Below are 26,173 nucleotides of genomic sequence, written 5' to 3'. Positions count from 1 at the left end.
TATCTGCTTTGCACTTGTAAAATTTTTGTTGACCTCTCTCATCTGCTGTCATTGCTTGTGTTCTCTTTGTCCTTATGGGTTTCTTTCTTCTTCTTTTTGTTTTTTTTTTTAATTCCTTTACTCTCCTTTTAGTAAACAGAGGTCAAAGAAAATGCTCTATTCTCCACGTAACTGGAAGCCCCCTGAACTTTGCTTTCTTAACTTAATCATATACCTTGGAGATGGCTCTATATCGAACAGAAAGCTCTTCCCCTCCTCTCTAAGGGCAGTCTTCCACGGAGGGATGAATCAGCACTTACTTCACCTGTGTCCTCTTCATGCAAGTGGAATGGCTGGGTCAAGGTGTACTTCTCATTTTGAACTGGGACATTTCAGCATCTCCTGCCTTTGCTGGTCCTCTTCCACTCTTCAAAGCTCTTGACAGCTATTCCACATTCTCAGCTGCTTCCCAGGCTGTGGTCTCCTGGGTCTGGAGACTCCCCTTGGTTTAAAGCAGCAGAGGGCTCTCACTGGTATCACCTTCCCATTTGAGAGTTTCTGCACTGCTGTCCCCGGCCCCACTAGTGCTTCTCACTCTGTCTTATCTGAAGGTGTCCAAGTAATAGGATTTGGATACTTTGCCCTCTACTCTGCCTTCCTTATGCAGTGTCGTCCCCAACCCCACCACCCCCAGTGCTGACGCACGCCGGCCTTTGAGAGTGGGAGCCTCCTGAGCAGGAGCTACCCAGGGGCAGGCACAGGCCCCTCATGCTCAGGAATGGGGCTCTCAAGAGAAGGGGCAGGACAGAAAGAGCTTTAAGAACTGCTTGTTAGAGAAGTTTGCACTGAACCATGAACCGTGAACTGTGAACTGGAGCCTTCCCTGGCAGCACTCACCGGGACCCACCTCCCCAACACAACGCGGAGCCAAACTGTGCTCTTCTCCGGGGAAAGGCACCTTCCACGGGGATGGAAACAGACTGGAAACAGGATCTGGGAGGAGGTCATCTCAGGGCCTGGGTGGGAGGTTCAGAAGGGAGGCGTCCATAAGCATGGCTCGCTTCCAAGGAACTCTTTCTCCGAAGGCCAAGGCAGAACAAATGAAAATGGAGGATCGATGTTCGAGAGAGAGCCTGAACCCTTCCCATACTCCTCTCACTCCTCTCGTCCACCACCCCATGCTCTCTCCTGGCATATAGGAGGAACCCCAGGGGTGGATCCACGAATGCCATTTGAAGCCCCTGGGTTAGAAAGAGGGGCAGGCATGGCCATGCCCCCTTGCTGAGAGTATAAACTGGTGCAACTCCTTTGAAGGACAACATTGTCTTACCCATCGAAGTTCTAAAATGTAGGCCGGGTGCAGTGGCTCACCCCTGTAATCCCAGCACTTTGGGATGCCAAGGTGGAAGGATCACTGGAGGTCAGGAGTTTGAGAACAGCCTGGCCAACATGGCGAAACCCTATCTCTACAGAAATACAAAAATTTGCCGGGCGTGGTGGCAGGCACCTGTAGTCCCAGCTACTCAGGAGGCTGAGGCAAGAGAATTATTTAAACCAGGGAGGCACAGGTTGCAGTGAGCCAAGATTGCACCACTGCACTCTAGCCTGGGAGACAGAGCAAGACTCTGTCTCAAAAAAAAACCCCAAAAGCTTAAAAAAAAAAAAAAAAGGTACAGAACAGTATGAAGGGATAAATGCAACTGTGTGAATGGGGTAAAAGGAGGATAAATGTGTTGGCTTATGTATGGAAAATTCTTCCAGGAGGCTAGATGGTAAGACAAACCAACAGTGAGCAGAGGCGGCCTTGAGGGAAAAGGACTGGGAGGAGAGAATGGAGACATTTTCTTTTCACTTAGAACTTTTACACTATTTGAATTTTCTTTTTTTTTTTAAATTATATTTTAAGTTCTGGGATACATGTGCAGAACATGCAGGTTTGTTACATAGGTATACACATGTCATGGTGGTTTGCTGCACCCATCAACCTGTCATCTACATTAGATATTTCTCTTCATGCTATCCCTACCCTAGACCCCCACCCCCCAACAGGCCCCAGTGTGTGATGTTCCCCTCCCTGTGTCCATGTGTTCTCATTGTTCAACTCCCACTTATGACTGAGAACCATTATTTGAATTTTGAATTTTCTAGCCAGGTAGCAGATTTTTTTTAGATTTCATTTTATTTTTATTCATGTGATACTTTTCAGAAAATTTCAATAGAGGTTATATGGGTAGTAGGATATGGGTCATTTGGAGTTATGTCATATTTTTCTATATTTAAAAAAGTGAGTGAATATTATTTTCAAAAGGGAAACAATGTCACTGGGTGACAACCCCTGCTTAGCTCCCCGTGCCCTGGCCATCCCCCATCCTCATTTGTGCCTGGAGAGTCTTGCACTTGTGACAAAGTTGTTACCTGCCACCCCCAGACCCTGAGTGGGAAATGCGGCTTCCATGTGGTGAATGGGGAGGGTTAGTCCAAGCAAAGATGATGAGAGGGAACCTTCCCCCACCTTCCCCTGAAAGTGTCTTGGTGAGCTCCTTTATTCATCTAACAGGTTTTGTTGGACACCTGGCTTGGCCCAAACACACAAACACACACACACCTCTCACACTATTCACTCTCCCCACAGCCCCACGAGAAGGGTATTTGGCCACCTCCACGCTGAATGAAGTTTCTTCCCCACTGGACAGGGGTCCGCATGACAACAGGGAGCGGGGCTGCTCACCACCCCACCCTCAGGGCCTCCACGAGGCCAGCACATCACAGGCACCGGAGAAAGGGCAGGGAGGGAGGGAGGGAGGGAGGGAGGGAGGGAGGGAGGGAGGGAGGGAGGGAGGGAGGGAGGGAGGGAGGGAGGGAGGGAGATGGAGAGGGAAGTCTGGGCTTCAGTCATGCATCCAAGTTTACCCAGCCAGTGGACAGCCAAAATGGGCTTCAGACATAAGTTCCCCAAGTCCTTTCCTTGTTCTCCTCATTATTCCAAAGAGGTTCTGTCCAGCTCCATGATCCTCTGAAGAAACCTCAATTTGGATCCCAGTAAAAAGTTAGCAGCCTAAAGCCTGATGTCTCATTCAGCTCCAGTGGGGCTCTGCGGATCGTGGCCCCTGGGCCCTCCCATCCCTGCCTGCCGTGTCCTAGCCCCATCTCCAGGGCTGTGTGGCTCTGAGCAGGGACCACACTCAGGGACCAGCGTGAGGCTGTATTAGGGCAAGAATCCAGCTCAGAGGGAGGAGCTGGGAGAAGGAAAGAGGGGCGGGGCCTCTACTCACCATAGAATTTCATTTCTGGTCAGGAAGGTCAGGGCCTGCAACAAATCACAGAGAAGCGACGTGTCCACTCCATTCATCCCTGCTGTGGCCCCTGGGGAGTGGCACAATTCAGAGGCTGGGGAGGAAATGCCCATTCTTTTGCTGCACAGCTGGGGGAACCCCAGGTTGAGGTGGATGCCTGAGGTGGCAGCAGGAGAGGAAATGGTGCTCTTTCTTACCCCCCAGTCTCTTACAGCCCTAGGAAGGAGGGCTTTGGCACAGATGTGGAGAGGAGATCAGAGACAAGAGTGAAACTCTGGGCTCTGGAGCAGGAGACAGATGGAGGAAGGTAACCTTAGAGATCTCATCTGGGCCACATGGATGCAGATTTAGCAAAGAGAGGGACCACCGCTACCCCGCCTGGTAAACTCTAGAGCAAGCTTGTCCAACCCACGGCCTGCAGGCCACATGCAGCCCAGGACAGCTTTGAATGGGGTCCCAACACATATTTGTAAACTTTCTTAAAACATTATCAGATTTTTTCGTGATTTTTTTTTAGCTCATCAGCAAGCATTAGTGTTAGTGTATTTTATGTGTGGCCCAAGACAATTCTTCTTCCAATGTGGCCCAGGGAAGCCAAAAATTGGACACCCCTGCTAGAGCATCAGGAAGGAATTTTCCCATTCATTCCACCTGCTTTAGGAAGCTCCCACCTCTGCCCAGAGTCCCTAGCCCGATCTACCCACCTGGTACTCTTCCAGGTCCTCCCAGTGCATCTGGTACCTCAAGCATTGCCCCATGCCAACCACACCTTTCTGTCTGCCAGCAGTAGAACCTCAGCCTCAAGGACTCGCCAGCTGGGGCACCTCGTTGATCTGGTTGCCATGGTGACCTACATTCCACCTTCTGCCCATTCCACCTGAGTTACTGAGTTGGCAAAGAAACAAATTCTTTTCATTCCCATTCCACCTGAGTTGCCGAGTTAGCAAAGAAGCAAATTATTTTCAATCCCAAAGCTAAGAGGCATCAGTCCCATACAACAAGCAGAAAGGCAGCCCAAAGACAGGGCTGAGAGTCACACTGTCAGCTCAGGAGTCACAGTGCCTGGGGTCCAATCCCAGATCCGCCCCATTGTAACCTGGGACAAGCTCTTCAATATCTGTGTGTCTTAGTTTCCTCATCTGTAAGCGGGGATGATAATCATGGGATTGTTGTGAGGATTGACGAATACAGGGCATAATGTCAGGAACATAGTAAGTGCTCAATAAATGCTAGTTATTTGAACCACAACCTAGCTGGGCATGGTGGCTCACGCCTCTAATCCCAATACTTTGGGAGGCCAAGTCTGGTGGATCACTTGAGGTGAGGCGTTTGCTACCAGCCTGGCCAACGTGCAGAAACCCCGTCTCTACCAAAAAATACAAAAATTAGCTGGCATGGTGGCATGACCTGTAGTCCCAGCGACTCCAGAGGCTACGATGGGAGAATCGCTTGAACCTGGGAGGTAGAGGTTGCAGAGAGCCAAGATCGCACCACTGCACTCCAGCCTAGGACCCTGTCTCAAAAAAACAAAAAAACCCTACAACCTGCCGGGTGCTGAGGTGCACACCAGCACACCTGTAGTCCCAGCTACTCAGGAGTCTGAGGCAGGAGGATCGCTTGAGCCCAGGAGTTCATGGCTGCAGTGAGCGATGATCATACCACTGCACTTCAGCCTGGGTGACAGAGCAAGACCTTGTCTCTAACAAATCAAAATAAAAAATAAACAAGGAACCACAACCCCAGGACTGTGCCAGGCATGGGGATACCGAAATATATCAGCATAGATCCAACCTCAGAGAGTGGCCCAAAAAGTACAGAAAAGGGCGTTCCACCCCATCAGTCAGGGTCTCTGCAGGAACAAAGGGCACCATCAAATCAGGATCATGTGAAAAGGGTCTTAAAAAAGGACTCTCCACAAAGGTGTGTTCAGGGTGTAGGGAAGTCACATGGATAACTGGATAACACAGACTCCTGAGCCCAACAACAAAGAGCTGCTACCCGACCCAGCACCACCCACCTGGAAGCACCACCCCAGCCCCACTCTCTCCTCTTTCTGTGATCTCCTACAGGGAAGAGAACAGGGCGGAAGAGGATGGGCAGACAGAGACAACGTCCAGCACAGGCATCAACATCACAGGCCAGGAGGGCCTTCCAGAAGCCATCACTCCCTCCCCTGCCTCCAGGAGGGTCTGCACACCCACCTTTGTCGTGAAAGGCTGGTCTCCTTGTTCTAGAACACATCTTCCCTATGCTCTCCTGAGTAAACATCCTGGTGATTCTCTGATGAAGCTTATTTATATCTCTGAAGTGCAACTGCCTGCTTTTTCTTTCACTGTCCTCCATGGGGATAGAGCCTGGCAGAAGGAAACCCGGGGCCCTCATTCCTTCATCTGCTCACCAGACACAGGTAGAATATCCACAGTGTGCCAGGGACTTGGCTTGACCCTGGGAGAGAGAGGACTGAACATGACTTCAACCCTCAAGGAACGTATGCTCTTCATGCTCTTTTAAGGGAGTAAGAAAAAAAAAAAAAAGAAATGTGTGCTCACCACACACACACACACATACACACACACACACATATATACACACACTAAAGCAGATGGAGGCAGATGTCACAGACGGGGAAGAGTACAGAGTTACGAGTGTTTAGAAGAGGAAAGGCTTGCTGGGCACCAAGCTTTCATGTAGGTGGTGGCATTTAAGTTGCTGTTATCATGCGGTGGTTAAGAACATGGGCTCTGAAATCTGAAAGGCCTGGCAGCATCTCTTCTTACTGCATCACCTCAAGCAAGTCATAAAATACTGTAAGCCTCAGTTTCCTCATCTGTAAAAGGGGAATGATAAATCCCTACTTCATAAGTATTGCAGGCATAAAATAAAATGATGGGTGTATGTGAAGCTCTTATTTAGCAAGATACCTGCTATGTATTGAGTTCTCAATAAAGGGTAAATTACCAGCCTGGCTAACATGGCAAAATCCCATCTCTACTAAAAATACAAAAATTAGCCAGGTGTGGTGGCGTGTGTCTGTAGTCCCAGCTACTGGGGAGGTTGAGGTATGAGAATCGCTTGAACCCAGGAGGTGGAGGTTGCAGTGAGCCAAGATCGTGCCTCTGTACTCCAGCCGGGGTGACAGAGTGAGACCCTGTTTCAAAACAAACAAAAATAAGGGTAAATTATATTACTACTTTTAAAAGTTGGGCCTGGGCCGGGCATGGTGGCTCATGCCTGTAATCCCAGCATTTTTGGAGGCCGAGGCAGGCAGATCACCTGAGGTCAAGAGTTCGAGACCAGACTGATCAATATGATGAAGCCCCATCTCTACTAAAAATACAAAAATTAGCCGGGCATGATGGCATGCACCTGTAATCCCAGCTACTCAGGAGGCGGAGACAGGAGAATCTCTTGAACCCAGGAGGCAGAGGATGCAGTGAGCCAAGATCTTGCCATTGCACTCCAGCCTGGGCAACAAGAGTGAAATTCCATCTCAAAAAAAAAAAAAGAGGCCTGGAAGGAAGGGTAGGACTTTTGCAGGCTAAGCCAGTGGTCAAACCCCATCTTCTGCTAACCCCTTTGAGCTTCTACCATCGTTGATTAAGCAGCTTCTATCTGCCAGGTGTGTGCATGTAAACTGTCTACCTTCAGGCTCAAGCAGCTCATTGAGGGCAGTAGGGTGTCCTTGCTTCTTTGCTCTAGGGAAGGCGGAGGCTGGTGAGGTGAAGTGATGCTCTTGGGTCAGTCAGCTGATAAGTGGGCAGGATGTGGGTCTGTGGATTCCCAAAGCATGGGGCAGGAAACTTGGGGAAGCCAGATGATCTGCAGGATCACACCCAGAAAGCCACTTCCTTCTCCAGCCTCAGTGCTCCTCATCACATCGAGGTGCAAGTGGCAGCTTGGCACTGGCTGGTTGTGACTTTGACACCTGGCTGACACTTGCTAAAAAGAAAACAAAAACAAAAGAGAGAGCTGCCCTGGAGCCCAGAGCTTTAAGCTACTGACTCAACCACTATTCATTGAGCGAGGTAGTGCCGACAGAGGTGAATGAGACAGATGATGTCCTGCCCTCACGGATCCAGACGCGCATATGTGCACCCACATCCCTTAGACAGCCATACGTGCTGCGGAAGAAGGAAAGCAGGGAACGGGGGAGAGACGGTGTGACAATGGAGGTGCTGGTGGTCATGGAAGCACCGGAGCAGAGACCTGAGTGACGGGGACGAGTGAACCAGCCTAAGAAGTCAGGGCCAGTTGCACAGGCCCAGATGACCACGGGATCCAGCGAGAATTTAATAACACTGGTTTTCATTATATTTGTTTATATAAAGGTATCTTCCATATTGAAAATGATGCAGGTTTACCATTTATTACTGTGATCTAAAGTTTCCTCTATAAACATATCTGTTTAATTAAAAGAAATAGGAACCTATTCAAAAATATTAAGTAAATAATTATACAGGTGGTAAAGAAATATGCCAGAAATCATGAATCTCTCTCTCTGTGTCTCTTTCTCTCTCTCTCAATCTCTCTCTATCTCTCTCACTCACACACACCCCCCCAAGGTTTGCAAACTCTGCTACCCTTCTCTCTCCTTGATCTTTCATCCCCCTAACTCCCCAACCCCTGCCTTCCCTGCACCCCCGCAGGCTCTGTCATTTCATCACAGAGAGGGTTTTCATTGGTTCCTACAATAACAATACTAACAATAAGAATATCACTTTACATTTGCATATTCCTTTATAATTTCAAAATGCTTTTTTATGTACCATCTCATTTGTCCCAGAAATAAAAGCTAGTGTTCTTTAAAAAAGAGAGAGAGAAATCCTCCCTCCATATGATTCTGCCTTTGATACACTAACTAACCTGCCTCTCTATCCATCTCTAGCCCATTACATCCCTTAAACTCCTCTTCAGCAGAGATTTTGAAAGGGGTATAGTTGAGGAGGGCGGAGGTTCTGGGGAAGGGCAGTTCTACATCCTTCCCCTCCAGGGTCCACCTCTGCAGGAACCCTCTGTGTGGAACAGAATGTATTCTTTGCAAGGCTTCTGTCACCTTGCAACTTACAGTTTTACAGACCGGTAAAACTACAACCCCGGCTCCGACCCTGATTTAGTTGTCTCTTAGAATTCAAGAAGAGTTGAAAAGAAACTTGCATTCAGAATATATAAAAAATTCTCACAATTCAACAATAAAAGGCCAAATAAGCCAACTTAAAAATGGGCAAAAGATTTGAATAGACATGTAAGAAGATACATGAATGGCCAATGAGCATATAAAAAGAAGCTCAACATCAGTAGCCATCAGGGAGATGCAGATCAAAAGCACAGTGAGATACCTCTTCACACCCACCAGCATGGTCAAAATCAAAAGAACAAGTAATAAGCGCCAGGCGTGGCAGCTTATGTCTGTAATCCCAGTACTTTGGGAGGCTGAGACAGGCGGGTCTCTTGAGCCCAGGAGTTCAAGACCAGCCTGGGCAACATAGTGAAACCCTGTCTCTACAAAAAATACAAAGATTACCCTGGCATGGTGGCACGCACCTGTAGCTCCAGCTACTTGGGAGGCTGAGGTGGTAGGATCGCTTGAGCCCGGGAGGCAAAGGTTGCAGTGAGCTGAGATTGTGCCACTGCACTCCAGCTTGGGCAACAGAGCAAGACCTTGTCTCAAAACAACAACAACAGGAAAAAAAAAACAACCAAGTAATAAGTGCTGATGAAGATACAGAGAAATCGAAACCCTCATACATTGCTGGTGGGAATGTCAGATGGTGCGGCCGCTTTGGGAAAGAATTTGGCAGCTCCTTGCAGTTTTAAGCAGTTGCTGTAGGACCCAGCAACTCCACGCCCAAGTATGTCCTCAAGAGACATGGAAACAATGTCCACACAAAAACTTCACACGAGTGTTCATAGCAGCATTATTCATAATAGCCCCAAAGTGGAAACAGCCCAAATGTCCATCTACTGATTAAATGAAATGCAGTATATCCATACAGTAGGATATTATTTGGCAATAAAAAGAAATGAAGTACTGATACGCGCTACAAAACGAATAAATATTAAAAACATTATGTGAAGCGAAAGAAGTCAGTCACAAAGGACTATGTATAGTGGGATTCTATTTATAGGAAATGTCCAAAATAGACAAATCCATAGAGACAGAAAGTAGATTGGTAGCTGCTGGGAGCTGGGGGGTGAGGGGACTCAGGGGTGACTGCTTATGGGCATGGAGTTTCTTTCTGGGGAGGTGAAAATATTCTGATCTTAGATGATGGTGATGGTTGTACAGCTGTGAATACACTAAAAACCATTGTGTGGCATGCTTTTAAAAAGTGAATTGTATGATATGTCAATTATATCTTAATAAAGCTATTTTTTAAATGTCAAGGGGTTAAGTCCTAACTCAGTGCCTCACCATAAGTACAATTAAAGGAATGTGTACATGGGAGGATATATTTGAAACTATTTCAAATCTATTTCCTCAGACTGAGTCTTGCAGCCCAGGGGGCTCCTCCACTGCAGTAGTTCCGTGCTGGGGACAAAGGTGGATCCTGTTGAGGCAAGTCGCTCCCCGGCTCCCAACATCAGTTAGACTTTTATTTGAGTTTCCAGCAAACGAGCAGGCTGAAAAGCTACGCTCTGTCTGGAGGGAAGATTTTCTAAATTCCTTTGTGTGGCAAGAAGCAGGCCTCGGGGAGCAGGTCCTGATTTCTATGGGGGCCTCCTGAGTAGACAGGAAGAAAAAGGATGGCAGGGCTGCCCTGCTGGTCTTGGGGAGAGAGGAGCTGAAGAAGGCAGTGAGGAAGTGAGATTGCCCTGCTCTAGCTATCCAGGGATGGGGTGGATGGGGCGGGGCTGCTTAGGAACATCCCTGAGCTCCCTGGGCAGGGGTCTTGGGAGCCTGCACATCTCTAGAAGCCTGCCTCATGCTCTTATCCATTTCCAGCAGGGTGCAGGGTGCAGGGCAGGAGTGCCCGAGGCAGAGCGCCTGGCTTCCCTGGCCTGATGGCACCAAGCAGGGACCCAGAAGCTCCCACATGCCCCAGGGAGGGGGTGCAGAGGGCCTGAGAGTGCAGTGGCCTGTCAAAGTCCTGGCCAGGATGGAGAGCCCACCAGGTACATTTCCTAGGGTCAAATGGGATGCCACGGACTCCCACAGCAGTGTGGAGAAGGTGGCAACAATATCTTGAAATTTAAATCTTCGTGTTCTTTCCCCCATCTTCTCATGAGAGACATTTTTTTTTCTTTAGTCTCCCATTCACATTGCCTGGGGGAAAAGCAGAATTGTTAGAGCGTGAGGGAAAAAGCTAGAAGCAGCCTACGCTCCTTTTTTACTAACAAATCAGATATTTAAGAATCGGGGGGAAGGTGAGGGAAGCAGAGTCTAAAGTTAATAAAAGGACAGATGAGAAAGACAGGGAGGAAGCACCATGTCACCAGGGAGCCTAAGTGAGGGTCTCCAGACGGTACCAAGAGCATCACCATTGCCAACCCTGGGAGAACTACTCACTGCCCAGGGGAGGAGGGGGAGGAGCCACATGGACCAGCACTGCCTCATTGTGGGGCAGGGCACCCATCACAGCATCCAGTCCTCAGGGACTGCCCAGCAGAGTGACAGTTGCTTGTGTCCCAAGGCTTTGCTGAGCCCCATCTGAATTGCCCTGGTAGAGAGGCATCCTCAATTTCCAATGACACGAGACACCAAAAAGCTCCCAGAAAAGCGGGTGAGGGGCCTTGACATTCAGAGAGCAGAGGATTGATGGGGGTGTGGGAGGAAATCCCAGCACTGGTTCTCGGGCAGGGTTGGACAGCAGCCATCCTGCCCTTTTGCAATTTGCATTAGATGCCCTGATGCTCCAGGTGACACCTGATTTCAGGTGCTGCTACATGGACAGGTTCCTGTGAACCTAGTTCTTCCCTCACTGATCCGGTGTTGCCTCAAGGCCTTGCAAGGCCTCATTTTCTGCCTCAGAACCTTCTGTATCAAGTAGACCCCTCAGGCTATGGTTACACACAACCCTGAAGTTCAGAGCAACACTGACCTTCAACCAGTGGGGCTGGGAGCTGGTAGAGAAGCTCCCTCACCTGTATTTCTGGGTGACAGCTCTGGAGGGGTTCTGTGGCTTCTCAGCAGGTTCTGGTGGAGTCAAGGCCTTTAGACACCTGGAGGTGACCTAGACACACCTGGACGCCCACCTGGGCTTCTCCTCTTTCCCACCTCTCTCTCCCCAGCCCCTCACTCCTGCTCTGGTGTCAGCTCTCAAAAGCCCTGGTTTCAGGCTGGGCGCAGTGACTCACGCCTGTAATCCCAGCATTTTGGGAGGCCCAGGCATGCAGAACACCCGAGGTCAGGAGTTCTAGACCAGCCTGGCCAACATGGTGAAACCTCGTCTCTTCTAAAAATACAAAAATTAGTCAGGCATGGTGGTGCATGCCTGTAATCTCAGCTACTTGGGAGGCTGAGACACGAGAATCACTTAAACCTGGGAGGCGGAAGTTGCAGTGAGCCGAGATAGCACCATTGCACTCCAACGTGGGTGACAAGAGCAAAACTCCATCTCAAAAAATAAAAATTAAAAAAAGCCCTGGTTTCAGGTTCTGCTTTGGTGTGACACAAAGTCACACGAAGGCTAAGTCACCCCGGTACTGTTAAGAGCCTCTGGTGACGCTGCCCTGCTACTTACGCTGGAAGTGGGGAGCAGCTATTTGAGAAGGGGACTCCAAAAACTTGCTTTCTGATTTGGGTAGTTCTGAATTTCTAAATCTAAAATGTCATAGACAAACCTTAGAGGTCATCTTGTTGGACCCCTTCATTTAACAGATGAGGAGACTCAGGCTGGAGAGCCTTACCAACCAGCATGTGGAGCTGACGGCAGAGCTGGCTCAGGAGCCGGCTCCCTGGCTCCTTATTCCCCAGGGGCCTCTCAGAGCTGCTTGTTGGAGGTCACAGAGCCAGTTTAATTCGATCCCATCTGTGGAAATACCTTGTAAACTGTGAAGCATCATAAAAATGCTATTTGTCATGATGTGTGCCAGACCTGGGACTGGAACCCAGATCTGCCAGCTCCCTGGACAGCAGAAGACGGCATTAGATACAATTGCTTATTTTCATAGTCTCACCCTCAGACACTTGCTAACTAAAAGCCCTCTCCCAGCTGCCCTGACTGCCAAGTGCTCCCTGCACGGCCTTCTGCTGGGTGCCCGGGGCTTGGGGTATGGCCATCTGCTGTCCTTGTCCATCTTTTATTCATTTATTCAAAAAATTATTTACAAGTCTTTTAAGGTACCCTGGGTAATTTGCTAGTGCTGGGGATAAAGTGGTGACCAAGACAGACACGGTTCCTGGCCTCAGGGAGGTTGGAGTCTAGTAGGGGAGAAAGCAAGGCAGTGATCTCTCAATTAACGAAGAAGACTGTGCTGGGCGCTATAAGCAGAGTGGAGGATGCAGTGATGGTGAGTTATCAGGGGCACCTAACCAATTATGGACATCCAAGAAGCTCCCGTAAGGAGGGGCCATTTAGCTGGGACCTGCAGAATGAGCAGCAGAGAGGCAGACATGGGGGGAGGGTGTTTCCTGGCAGGAGAAGGGCACGTGTGAAGGCCTGGGCAAAGGAGCTCCTGGTGCTGGCAGGACAGAGAAGGCCCAGTGGATGCAGTGTGTTCAAGGTCAAGAGTCAGGAGAGACTGGGAGGGGGCTTGGGGCAGCTCAGGCAGACCAGTGGCTCCTTGAAAGTATATCTTCAAAGCTTTCTGTTAAAAGCAGTGGGAAGTCGTTGGAGGATGTTCTGCGGAGAAATGACATCATCCGATTTTTGTGTTCAAGGGATCATTCTGCCCACAGGGTGGCTGGCCAGCATGTTGGAAGGAGGCCAGCATGGCTCTAGGGGACCGTGAGGGGACTACTGAGTAACCTACATGAGGGCACAGTCTTGGGGACAAGGTTGTGGCTTCAAGAAGGGGAGGATGACTTCATGTGATGTTTAAGGTGGAATCGGCAACACGGGGAGATTGGATGTGGGAGGGGAGGGAGCAGGAATTGTCACGGTGACCCTGAGGTTTCTGACGTAAGCAGCAGGATGAAGGGAGGAGATGCAGATCTGGGTAGAAGAACAAGATTTTGGACGTGTTGAGTTTGAGATATCTGTGTGGCATGTGCATGGAGACGACAAGGGAGCACTTAGATATGTGGGGCTAGGGGCTCAGAACAGAGCTCTGGGCTGCAGACAGGCATTCAGGAATGTCCAGGAATGTTTAAAGCCATGATTGAGATCAGCCAGAGAGCTCAGCAGTGGCAGAGACATGGTTCCTGCCCTCACGGAGCTTACATTCTAACGGATGGATAGAAGACTTCACTTTCTGCAATGTCAGAGTAGTTCCTCAGAGGCCAGTCCTCCCACCAGGAATGAGCTGGATAAAGTCCAAAAGCTGTCTGTTGAGGGCAGCCAGGCTGGAGAGGGCAGGGTCCCCGGGGGAAGGGAAGCCTGTGGGTAGCCTCAGAGCCACTCTTCCCCTTGAGGCATCTGCTGATTCATGAGCAGCATGGGGGCCAAGAGGCTAAAGCCAAGCAGAAAGTGTGGATAAGAAGCTGAGAACTTGAGTAGGAGACTTTGGCAATTTCGAAGGGCTGGGAGATAAATTTGGAGTTCAAACTACAAGACAAGCAGACCTGGGGGCCAAGACGTCTGGGGAAGAGAAGCACGTGGAGGTTAGCTTCTAAGGCCCCTTTCTCTGGAAGGCATTCACGGATCCGTAAGCAGCACCCAGCCAAGGAGTGAAGCATGGCTAAGAGACCGGGAAGCTGAGCAGAGTTTTTGGCAGTCTCATGGGGCTTGGAAGACAGACTTGGAATTGAAGGCCCACCAAAGAGGAAGAGCCCTAAAGAACAAGCCAGACTTCCAGCGAGAACCTCAGATGGGTTACACACCAGGAGGCAGGGTGAGCTGGAAATAGAGCGGCCTTCAAAAAGCCTGACAGCTTCAAACCAGCTCAACCGCAGCCTGGATTACGAATGACCTTCCCTTCTCTAACTGCCTTCCGGAAAATGAAGTAAATCCTCCATGATGAAGGACAGCATCAGTCGGAGCCAAAAAGTATCTCCGTCATAGAAACAGCCCTGCAGGTGACCCAGATACTGGAGCTCCCTGACACAGACTTCAAAATAAGTGTGATTAACATAGTTAAGAAAACAGATGACAAGATGGAGAATTTCACCGGAGAACTGGAATCTATGCAAAAGTATCAAATGGAAATTACGGTGGAATGGGTAGAATTTGGAAATTAATAGTCTTAAAGAAGGGCTAACATTTTTCCATACAGCTGGGAGGAAAGACATCCCAGGGGGAAGTAGGTGTACCAGGAAGCCCCACGGTGGCAGCCTGAAACAGGATGGATTGTGTGGCGGGGCGAGGCGGTGGGGGAGAGGGACAGGGGCAACAGTGTTCCGTGGAGGAAAATTCAAAAAAAGGACAGTTGGAACCACATTATGCTGGAACTTGAATGTTGGATAATGAAATTAGAATTCTGTTCTGCAGACGGAATGAACAGTAGTTACGTTTGTCTGTGTCTCTGCTTTTGGTTTGTCTCTGGGTCAATTTAGAAAAAGTAAAAAGTGATACAGTTTAAGTTTTTTTTAAAATTACTCTTTTTTTTCAAACATTAGGAGATACAATAGCTGTATCAGTACTTAAAGCACTTTGATCTGCTTCTCCATCCCTCAAAAGTTTCATCTTTTTGGCTATTTGTTTTTTCTAAAAACTATGTGATGAGCCTATATTACAGTTTCGAACTGTAAGATTCAACTTTTAAACAAATTTTGTTATTGAGCAAGACCTTTTCAGCTGGTTTGTTTTGTCCTTCTTTTACTGACCTTGTAAACTACTTAATTGCGAAATGTGGTTTGTCTCAGAGTGCCTCTTAACATTGTATTCTTTAAAACAGGAGATTTTTCCATTGCATGGGAGACCAACAGCAACATCTTCCACACACCAAGCAGGGTTTGTCTTTCCACTTACTTAGAGACATATGGTTTTCATCAGTCACTTCTCTCTTCTTGGCAGCCACCACGGCAAGGATTTAAATTTTATTTAGCAAATGGCCCACCCCTCTCACACCAAGCCCCTATTTGCTCTTCTCCCTCTTCCTCTGTCTCGCAGGATCCCGCCTCTATTCCCATTCCCAGAGAGCACCAATCTGCCTGCCAGGCAAACTCAATCAACTGAGTTGCCTCCATCAGCCACCCCTGGCCAGCAGAGCCGGAAGCAGGAAATCAGCCCAAAGGCCTCTGGGAGTTGGAGCGGACCGAGCTGAGTCTGAAGCACCTCTAGAAGAGAGGGTTCCTGAATCTCAGCTCATTGGCCAGCGGGAGCTAGTCTTTACTGCTGCAGGGACAGGGCTGCAGGCAAGGCCAGTTTTGGGCCTGGAGGCTGATGACGTTTGGGATGTTCGCCCCCAGTGCTGATGCAGGGGGGTGGCCAAGCTCCAACCCCTTGCACAGGCAGCCCAACCTCTGCTCCCATCAGTTCCTATCCTTCCTGGAGTCACTGGTAGGAAGACACAAGCCTCCCACCTTAGTCACCTTTTAGGTTAGCAGTGAAGTTTGGGAACCCTAGCCCATCTGACCACCCTTCCTCCTGAGGCTATCTGAGCCGCCTTATATGTAGACAGATAGAGGTACCTGAGTCCTGGTGAAACTGCTGGAAACTAGGTGGTAAGAGACCCCGGTTGTCCAGTATCCTTACCCACCGAATTGATTGCAAAAATGATCATTTCTACCTCCATCCCCACCATTTACCCTCGTCTGGCACCCTGCTCTCCCACTCGGACCAATGCGCCTGCCCCTGCATGGCCCTGATTCTCCTCTGGCCTCTCTTTAGTCCATTCTGCACGAAGGCAGCACGATCTTTAAAAACAAATCAGATCATGTCAGGCCCCCACAAAAACCTCCTTGATGGCTTTCCATGGCACTTACCACAAAATACTGATACCTTGCTATGGCTTACGTGCAACTGCCTGTCTCTCCAGCCCCATCCTGAGTGGCTCTCTGCCTCACCCACTGCACCCCAGCCACACCCCAGGGGGCCACCATCCTGGACATCCCAGGCCAGGAGCTGGTGCAGCCTTCATCCCTCCAGCTGAGGCAGCACAGCCTCTGCCTTCGCGGGCCACCTGTCTCCAGGCACCATAGTGAACTCCTACCAGAGGTAAGGTCATCCCCTTCCCAGGACTCCACTGTAGCTCTCTGGGCCTTATCGAATCCAGCCCCTCCTTTTTCAGATGACAGACAGAGGCCCAAGTAGGGAAAAGAGGTTGTCCAGCACTTGGAGTGAGCTGAGAGCAGAACCGGCCTGTGTCTCGCCTCTCAGAGCGGGCTTCTTTTTCTTCTGCAGGCTGCCTGCTCAGAAACCACGGGGCAGCCCAAGGAGCAGGCTGTAGTTTGTGCAACCCTTGAGAGACTGAATTCCAGTCTGACTACTTCCACCCTGGGCCCAGGACACAGTGCAACTCCGGATGAGGCAGGTGAACGTGTCTGGAGTGCTTCTCATGAGCCAGGTGCTCTGCTAGGTGCGGGGGACTTGCCAGGGCTAGGGACCCTGGGTCTGAATCGCACACTTGGAGACCCTCAGCCACACAGAAGCAGTGTGGCATGGGAGACTGACCCCAGACAAGCAGCAGGGCCCTAAGATCTCCCTGGAGGAGGGAAAAGAGGGCCTTCTTATGGCTCAAGGTAGCCTGTGGCTGATACTCCAGCTTGGGAGGCAGAACGGGGACATAAGGGCTTGGGCTATTTTGAGAAGTCTCGTGTACTGGGGAGGTAGGGTGTGGCTAGGGAGGTGCTGACAAGTGCAGGATAGAGCCAGGTGGGGTAAGATTTATCCAACAAAGCAGGTGGGGCTGATGGAAGCATCTCTGGGCTATAGTTAAACTTGAGCAACAGAAAAGAAAAAGCTGCTATTTAAACAACCAGCAAAATTATTCTAGCTTCTTCTGCCTTCTAAGGGGGTGGTATAATTCATATCAAAAGGATGATGCATTTTTACATGCCTGTAGAGGCTGCTAAGGAAAGGAGTTATGACGGATAATTTGGTAGTGTTAAAGGAAAAAGTAATTTCAAAGCTGGTCTTTAGCGGGTTTCTAAGCAGACAGAGATGGGCCCAGATGCAGTCTGGGGTGGGGGATGGGGGCTGACTACTCCACAGGAGAGAGGAAAAGGATGCTGTGGGAGTCTGGCTGTGTGTGTGTGTGTGTGAGAGAGAGAGAGAGAGAGAGAGAGAGAGAGAATGAGTCTGGTGGAGGCTGGGCCTCAAGGAGGCAAAATGGCTCATGGGAGCGGGGAGGTGGGTAGAGGACATGGCCAAAGGAATATCAACCTTAAGGTGTTTTCTGTGCTAAAATGCAACGTAGCTCTCCCAATTACACACAGGAAAAACATGGTTCATATGCCTTATGCTAGAGCTACTTGGAGGAAATCAAGGAAAACAATCTATGTTTTACATTTGTCTTGACACAAGGCAGAAATGATAGCAGCCGAGGGAAGGAGGGAAGGAGGGAGGGAGGGAGAGAGGGAGGAAGGAAGGAAGGAAGGAAGGAAGGAAGGAAGGAAGGAAGGAGGGAAGGAAGGAAGGAAGGGGAAGGGAGCGAGGGAGGGGGGAAGGAAGGAGGGAAGGGAGGAAGAGAGGACTGGATTTCAGTAGAAACAGGATATCAGAGTAAAAGGTCCCCAGAGTTATCGCAGGAAACCTTGTGTTTTCCTCTATTGTGGGTTGAGGGCTTGATCTATTTTCTCTTGGATGAAAAGCAAGGTGGCCCTATAAGGCCATAGGGCTTAGAACACCAAAATGGCGGACACTTGGGTTTTAGTTTTGTGCGTAATTTACCAAGTGATCAGCAAGAAGAAGAGCAGAACTTGGGGAGGTTCAGGGCAGTTGCTATGGGGCAGGAGGAGATTCATCATCTAGGAGTCTAAATCCAGGTCTGTTCTGTCAAAGGCAGGTCCTCAGGTCACCTTCACGAAGGTGATTATAGAAACCCTTGTAGGATCCGGCAGGAAATAGGCATGCTCTTCCCTGCTTCCCACACACATGTGTGCACCCACCGCCCACACCCCCTCCACCCTGGCCCCCCGCAAACCACCTCAGCTTAGATAAGGATAGGTCTGACTCTGTGTCTCCCCTGCCCCCTTCCTTTTGTTGTTTCTTAAAGCAAGAAAAGTGGCTTTGAAGCCACTTTTAAATTATGGATCAACTCATTAGCAGCCAGTTAAAATGACTGAGTGGTTTCCTCAGTATTTCAGGGCAGCCCTGGGATCCTTTTGGCTGTAAATGAGGACACATTCCTTTCCCTACCACTTAGAAACACGTCGCTCAAGGCGCTGACCTCAGAAATCCCCATGTTCAAGAAAAGTTGCTTTGTTCTTTTTCTTCTTCTTTTTAAAAACAGAGACGGAGTCTCACTATATTGCCTAGGCTGGTCTTAAACTCCTGGCCTCAAGTGATCCTCCTGCCTCAGCCTCTAAAAGTGCTGAGATTACACGTGTGGGCCACCATGCCTGGCTTGCTTTGTTCTTTATAGAAGTGTAGCTACTTCTTGGGAGGGGCACTTGAGGGATAAAAGAGTACAAATTGGGTACAATGTATATTGCTCAGGTGATGGGTGAACTAAAATCTCAGAAATCACCACTAAAGAATTTATCCTTGTAACCACAAACCAATCGTACCCCAATAACTATTGAAATTAAAATTAAAATTTAAAAAAAAAGTGTAGCTACTTCCAATCATGCCTGGCCCTGACCAGGGTGCCCTCAAAAGGCCTCACCAACATCCAGCCCACAGGTATCAAGTTTATATCTCGATTTCTTCAGAGAAGAGTCCATCATGTACTTTACTGCAATACAAGCCTAAGAAAGCAGGGTTCCTCAGGGAACTAGTGTGGGCATCTCCATCCAGAGGAGGATGACCAGGGAGGAGAGGGATCTAGAAACCATCTCAGAAGTAAAATGAATTTGGGATTTTTTTTTTTTTTTTTTTTTTTTTTGAGATAGAGTCTCACCCTGTTGCCAGGCTGGAGTGCAGTGGCACAATCTTGGCTCACTGCAACCTCTGCCTCCTGGATTCAAGCGATTCTCCTGCCTCAGCCTCCCGAGTAGCTGGGATTACAGGCACATGCCACTATGCCTGGCTAATTTTTGTATTTTTAGTAGAGATGGGGTTTCACCATGTTGGCCAGGATGGTCTCGATCTCTTGACTTCATGATCCGCCTGCCTCAGCCTCCCAAAGTGCTGGGATTATAGGCATGAGCCACCGTGCCCGCCTGAATTTGGGATATTGAGTCTAGGGAAGAGCCAGTCGGGAAGAACATGCAATTATTAGTGAGGACTCTCACTCCTAAGTGAGAAAAATCCAACCAAGTAAGTTAAGCAAGAAAAAAATGTATTGGCTTATGTAAAAGGGCAAGTCAACTAAGCTTCAGGAATGGCTGGATCCAGTAGCTCAACATGTCCTCAGGGTTCTCTAAGTCTCTCTCTCCTTCATCTGACCGTTTCTACTTGGCATTATCTATGGCTGGATCTTGTGCCTCAAACTAAATCCCTGGGGCTCTGTCTCATGCCATCTATCAAACATTTTCTCTCCACGTGGCAAGAAGCCTTCTTGGTCACCAGTAGCACTAGATTCTTATCCTATCAGCTTAGAGACCCCACCAGAATGAATTGGTTTCCTCTAGAAGCTCTTTTGGGAAAGTCCTAGGCCCAAACTTGAATCACAGCCCTGTCCCTGAAACAGTACCCATTGCCCGATCAGGCATTCCTGTTGGCCTGGCCTGGGTCATGAGCACACTCCCTGGTTTTGAGAAGACTGCAGTCAGCTCTGCCTTTCACATGAAAAAGTTCCCCACAGGAAAGAGGGGTTCTGTTACTGCAGCAGGGGTGGAAGAGGTGCTGGGCAGATAAAAACAGCAGATGTCCACTGCAGCTGTCTATAAATTCATGAGAAATCCTGGGGTGTTTCCCTGTAATGCAAGTTTGATCACATCACCATCTTGCTTAATATCCTTCAGGGGCCTACAAGGTAAGTTCAGCTTCCTTCAAATGGCATGCAAAGCTCTCCAGGCTCTGGCCCTGGCACCCTGCTCAGGTTCACCTCCAACCACTCTCTGCCCACCCGCCCCCCAGTCCCTGGCACATCCCACCCAGAGCCAGTCAGGCCTCACTCTGTCCTCCCATGTGCCAGGCTTTCTCCTAATTGTACAGCACACCCAAAGGCAAATTAAGAAAAGTTTCCTGAAATCTGAGGGGGAAAAGAAAAGTACACACCAGAGTGCAATCTATAACTGTTCTTAGAAGTGGCTCTGCTGAGAGCACCTAGCCCAGAGCTAACTTCAAAGCCATGGCCGGGTGCAGTGGCTCACGGCACTTTGGGAGGCCGAGGCGGGCAGATCACTTGCGGTCAGGAGTTCGAGACCAGCCTGGGCAACATGGCAAAATCCCGTCTCTACTAAAAATACAAAAATTAGCTGAGTGTGGTGGCGCACGCCTGTAATCCCAGCTACTTGGGAGGCTGAGGCATGAAAATCGCCTGAACCCAGGAGGTGGAGGTTTCAGTGAGCCAAGATCGTGCCACTGCACTACAGCCTGGGCGACAGAATGAGACTCCATCTCAGAAAAAAAACACAAACCCACAAAGTCCTTCACAGGTCCCCTCCCCACCTCACCCATCAGCTGCCTGGAGCTGGAAGGATAAATCTCCTCCCACCACCAGGCCTATCGCAACTATCCCCTTCTTTGGAGTCCAGGTCTAAGCAACTCTCCCCACCTCCCCAGCCCCAGGAAGTGTTTTTTTCCTCTCACTCACATCTAAGATCTGCCTCCCAAGCCCTCTTGCCTGCACCAGAATTAGCCTCTTTCTTGCATTACTGATAATAGGGATATCAAAAAATGATAATAAAATAGTGGCTAGGATATTTCCCCAAAGCTAGGATGGGCAGGTTAAAATAGCACCTCAGTGGGACACCAACTCCCAGGTCCAGGATGGACCGAGCAGAGCCCCGTCGGGCTCATTTGCACTTTTTCTCCAGCCTGAGCTGAAGAAGTGAGCCCTTCTCTCCCACATTCTTCTCCACCGCAGCTCCTTATCTTGTGCAAACAACTGATCCCAGAGTAACACACAACATTGCAAGGACACATCAATTTCAGGCATAAGATAGTCACATTCCAAATTAGGAGATGGTGGTGCTCTAAATAAAACAATCCTCAGAGACATAATTCAACAAATTCATTAAATGTATATTACTAAATGGTATTAACATCTCAGACTAAGTAATCCCCTTTAGAGGCCCGTCAGTGCTTTCCCATACTCCCCAAGAATGATAGGTAGACCCTGGCTGTTTTATACTAGCCTAGCTCAAAGGATCAACTCTAGTGGTGCATTCCAAAACAAAAGAACATCTTCCACAAAGCATTCTAGTCTCCACCTGAAAAGGCAGACACAGTTTATGTTCCTAAAATGTCATTTTTTCAATTAAAAAAAAAGAAAAACATCAATTTACTGTAAAGTAACTTTTTAATTCCATAACAAAGGACAACAAGGAGAGAGAGAGAAGGTGAAGGTTTGACTTCAAGATTTTGTTGTAGGAGACCTATTAAGACATTCAATCAAAACTAAAATTTAATCCAATATGGGAGTTTCCCAAACCTGTTCCAAACAGTGAAATGTTATATAATTGTTATGTTTTATAACATTTTATATAAAACTTCAGTTTAAAACATAGCTAAGCTCAAAAGCAAGAAAAAGAAAATTTCCAGGTACCAGAAATGAAGCAGAAACCTGTAACCACAGAGGGTCAGAAAGGGCAAACCCCCAAAAGAGTAGGAGAATAGTGAGATAACCCAATAAGAAGGCCTTAATAAGTCAAGGCACTTACAGGATTCCTGTGAAAAATAACACCTATTGAAGATGAGCTCACACACAAAAATTATAAAACAGATGGGAAAGTCCAATGCCAAGATAGATATTCTACTGACTCTGCAAATGGAATAACTAACATCAATGGAACTAGAGACTAAAAAGTGATCTGAAAAGGACCTTAAGTTTGATTAAGAGATGAAAGAGATAAAGGAGATTCCCATATACAAGAATAGAAAATTATAAAATAAGAACAAGAAAATAATGTCTAGCTATAATAGTGCATTTTTTTCTTTTTCCTTGCAGTTCTATCTCATTTTGCTTCATGTATTTTGAGTCAGCTTTCTTATTAAGTGCATGTAAATTTAGGATTGCTATGTCCTGTTGATAAATGGATCCTTTTGTCACTATAAAATAACTTTCTTTTTCCTTGGAAATATTTTTTACTCTGAAATCTGCTTTGTATGAAAGTAATATAGTCACTCCAGCTTTCTTTTGATTAATATTTGCAGGACATATCTTTAGGCAATTTTTCTCTTTTGACTTATTTATGACAATATTTAAAGTGGATTTCTTGTAGGTGGTATATAGTTGGATCATGATTTTAAAAAAATACAACCTGACAATCTATGCCTTTTAATTGGGGTGTTTAGATCATTTACATTTAATGTGATTGTTGATGTGGTTGAGTTTAAATCTACCATTTTGCTATTTGTATTCTAGTTATCCCATTTCTTCTTTGTTCTTTATTTCCTCTTTTTGAGTTACTTAATATGTTTCATGATTCCATTTATCTTAGGTTTACTCTATTTCTCAGATATCACATGATATCTATTTATCATAGATCTACCTTATTCTTTTTAACCTCAGTCTAGTATCCCACAGTATGGATATACCATAGCTTATTTACCTATCAATAGAAACTTAAATATTTTTTCAAATTTTTATTGTTATGAGAAATACTGTAATTAATACCTTTATGCGTGCCTCTTTGTTTTTTGTTTGTTCGTTTGTTTTGTTTTTTGAGACAAGGCCTCACTCTGTCACCCAGGCTGGGGTGCAGTGGTGTGATCTCAGCTCACTGCAACCTTTGCCTCTCGGGCTCAAGTGATCCTCCCACCTCAGCTACCCAAGTAGCTGGGATTACAAGTGCATGCCACAATGCCCAGCTAATTTTTGTATTTTCTATAGAGACAGGATTTTGCCATGTTGACCAGACTGGTCTCAAACTCCTGGCCTCAAGCAATCCACCTGCCTTGGCCTCTTAAAGTGCTGGGATCACAAGCATGAGTCATCATGCCCAGCCATGCCTCTTTGACCCTCTGTAAGTATTTCTGTAAGATCAAGTCTCAAAAGTGAAATTTCTGAGTCAAAAGATATGCATATATTCATTTTGATGAAGGCTGTTAAGTTCACTTCCAAAAAAGATGTATCTGTTCTTCTCACTAATAGCATTTTCCTACATCCTTGCCAACCTTAGATAGAATCTTTTCTTTCTTTCTTTCTTCTTTCTTCCTTCTGTCTCTCTTTCTCTCTGTCTCTCTCTCTTTCCCTCCCTCTTTCTCTTTCCTTATTCTATTGGAGGAGGGGCTGTCATTACTGTTTAATTTGTGTGCTTCTGGTGATATTAAACATATTTACATATATTTATTCACCATTTGTACTTTTTCTGTAAATTGCCTGTCATTGTGGGCTGAATTATGTCTCCCCAAAATTTGTATGTTGAAGTCCTTACCCCCAGCATTTCATAATATAACTGTATTTGAAGATAGGGCTTTTATTTTTATTTTATTTTCTTATTTTTATTTTTATTATTGAGACAGAGTTTCACTCTTGTTGCCCAGGTTGGAGTGCAATGGTGTGATCTTGACTCACTGCAACCTCCACCTCGGGGGTTCAAACGATTCTTGTGCCTCAGCCTCCAGAGTAGCTGGGATTGCAGGCATGCCACCACCCCCAGCTAATTTTTGTATTTTTAGTAGAGACTGGATTTCACCATGTTGGCCAGGCTAGTCTTGAACTCCTGACCTCAGGTGATCCACCCACCTCGGCCTCCCAAAGTGCCGGGATTGCAGGTGTGAGCCACCATGCCCGGCCAAGATAGGACCTTTAAATATGTAATTAATGTAAAATGAGTCATATGGGTAGGCCCTATTGCAATATGACTGGTATTCTTATAAGAAGAGGTTAGGACACAGACTTGAGCACACACTGAGGAAAGACACAGCAAGAAGGCAGCCATTTGCACGCCAAAGAGAAAGGGCTCAGAAAAAACCAAACCTGCCAACATCTTGGTCTTGTGCTTGCAGTCTCCAGAGCTGTGAGAAAATAAATTCCTGTTGTTTAAGCCACCTAATCTGTGGGATTTTAGGTTATGGAAGCAAACTAATACACCTGTCCATACACATTGCCCATTTTTCTTCTGGACTCTCTTATTACTTTATAAGAGCTTTTTATATGTTAACAATAACAACCTGCCAGGCACGGTGGCTCACGCCTTTAATCCCAGCACTTTGGGAGGCTGAGGCGGGCGGATCATGAGGTCAGGAGATCGAGACCATCCTGGCTAATACGGTGAAACCCCATCTCTACTAAAAATACAAAAAAAAAAAAAATTAACCAGGCGTGGTGGCACATACCTGTAATCCCAGCTACTCGGGAGGCTGAGGCAGGGGAATCACTTGAACCCAGGAGGCAGAGGTTGCTGTGAGCCGAGATCACACCACTGTGCCACTGCACTCCAGCCTGGGTGACAGGGCGAGACTCCATCTCAAAAAAATAAATAAATAAATAAATAAATAACAACCTTTGTCTAGGGCGATTATATAAGTTATCATCCAAAGCGACACACTTTGAGAGTGACAAATCCTAAGCCAGATGGAACACCAAGACAACAAGTATAAACTAGAGGAGTCCTGAGAAAACTAGAATGTGTGGTTACCCTATTGTCTGTTACATTTGCACTGAACTTTTCTCCAAGTATATTAATTACTTCAAAACATTTTAATAGATGTATTTTTAATACAGTATAAAGTTTACAGAAGCATCGAGTAAAAAATACAGAGTTCTCATATATCCCCTGCACACTCCCCAACCCCATGCATGCACACACTCCTATTATCATCACCTTGCATTAGTGTGGTATTTGTTACCATTAATTAACAAGTATTGATACATTTTTATTAACTAAAGTCTGTAGTTTACGTTAAGGTTCATTCTCTGTGTTGTACAACTTTATGGGTAATGACAAAGACATAACGCCCTATATCCACCATAACGGTATTATACAGAATAGTTTGTCACCTTAAAAATGTTTTGTACTCCATCTATTCATTCCTCTCACTTTCCCCTGTATCTCTAGAGACTACTGATCTTTTTACTGTCTCTATAGTTTGCCCTTTCCAGAGTGTCATATCATTGGAATCAAACACCATGTATCCTTTTCAGACTGGCTTTTTTCACTTAGCGATCCACATTTAAAGTTCTTCTATGTCTTTTCATGGCTTGACAGCTCCTATCTTTTTAATGATGAATAATATTCCATTGCACTGATGTGCCACAGTTTGTTTATCCATTTTTCTATAGAAGAATAATATCTTGGTTGTTTCCAACTACTGGTAATTACAAACAAAGCTGCTACAAACATTCATGTGCAGATTTTTGCATGGACAAAGTTTTTAACTCATTTTGGTAAACATCTAGGAACACAATTGCTGGATTGTACAGTAGGCCTGTTTACCTTTGTAAGAAATTGCTAAACTATCTTTCAAAGTGGCCCTACTGATAAAAAATATTAGTCGGGTGTGGTGGTGCCTGCCTGTAGTCCCAGGTACTCAGGAGGCTGAGGCATGAGAATTGCTTGAACCTGTGAGGCAGAGGTTGCAGTGAGCCGAGATCATGCCACTGCACTCCAGCCTGGGTGACAGAGCGAGACTGTTTAAAAGAAACACACACACAAAATGGCCATGCCATTTACATTCTCACTGACAATAAATGAGAGTTCCTGTTGC

At 47.2% G+C, this 26,173-nt stretch overlaps 1 protein-coding gene across 2 annotated transcripts in view; it reads right to left on the bottom strand.

Annotated features, from left to right (window-relative positions):
• The window catches only part of CIB4 (calcium and integrin binding family member 4), a 60,016-nt gene extending 55,851 nt beyond the window's left edge, over positions 1–4,165 (bottom strand). Inside the window, exons 1-2 of one of the 2 annotated variants that reach the window (XM_063595035.1) lie at positions 3,977–4,165; positions 3,252–3,342 (exon numbers count right to left, since the gene is read on the bottom strand). In XM_063595035.1, the coding sequence (XP_063451105.1) occupies positions 3,252–3,342; positions 3,977–4,022 (137 nt within the window). In that variant the 5' untranslated portion in view covers positions 4,023–4,165. The remainder of the gene's footprint in view (positions 1–3,251; positions 3,343–3,976) is intronic. The other variant, XM_003827068.5, reaches the window with a different exon arrangement.
• Between the last annotated feature and the right edge of the window lie 22,008 nt (positions 4,166–26,173).

This window comes from Pan paniscus, chromosome 12, assembly GCF_029289425.2.
Source record: "Pan paniscus chromosome 12, NHGRI_mPanPan1-v2.0_pri, whole genome shotgun sequence".
Lineage (NCBI taxonomy): Eukaryota > Metazoa > Chordata > Mammalia > Primates > Hominidae > Pan > Pan paniscus.
The sequence above is the reverse complement of the archived record's forward strand: the minus strand, read 5'-3'. Positions and strand labels throughout refer to the sequence as shown.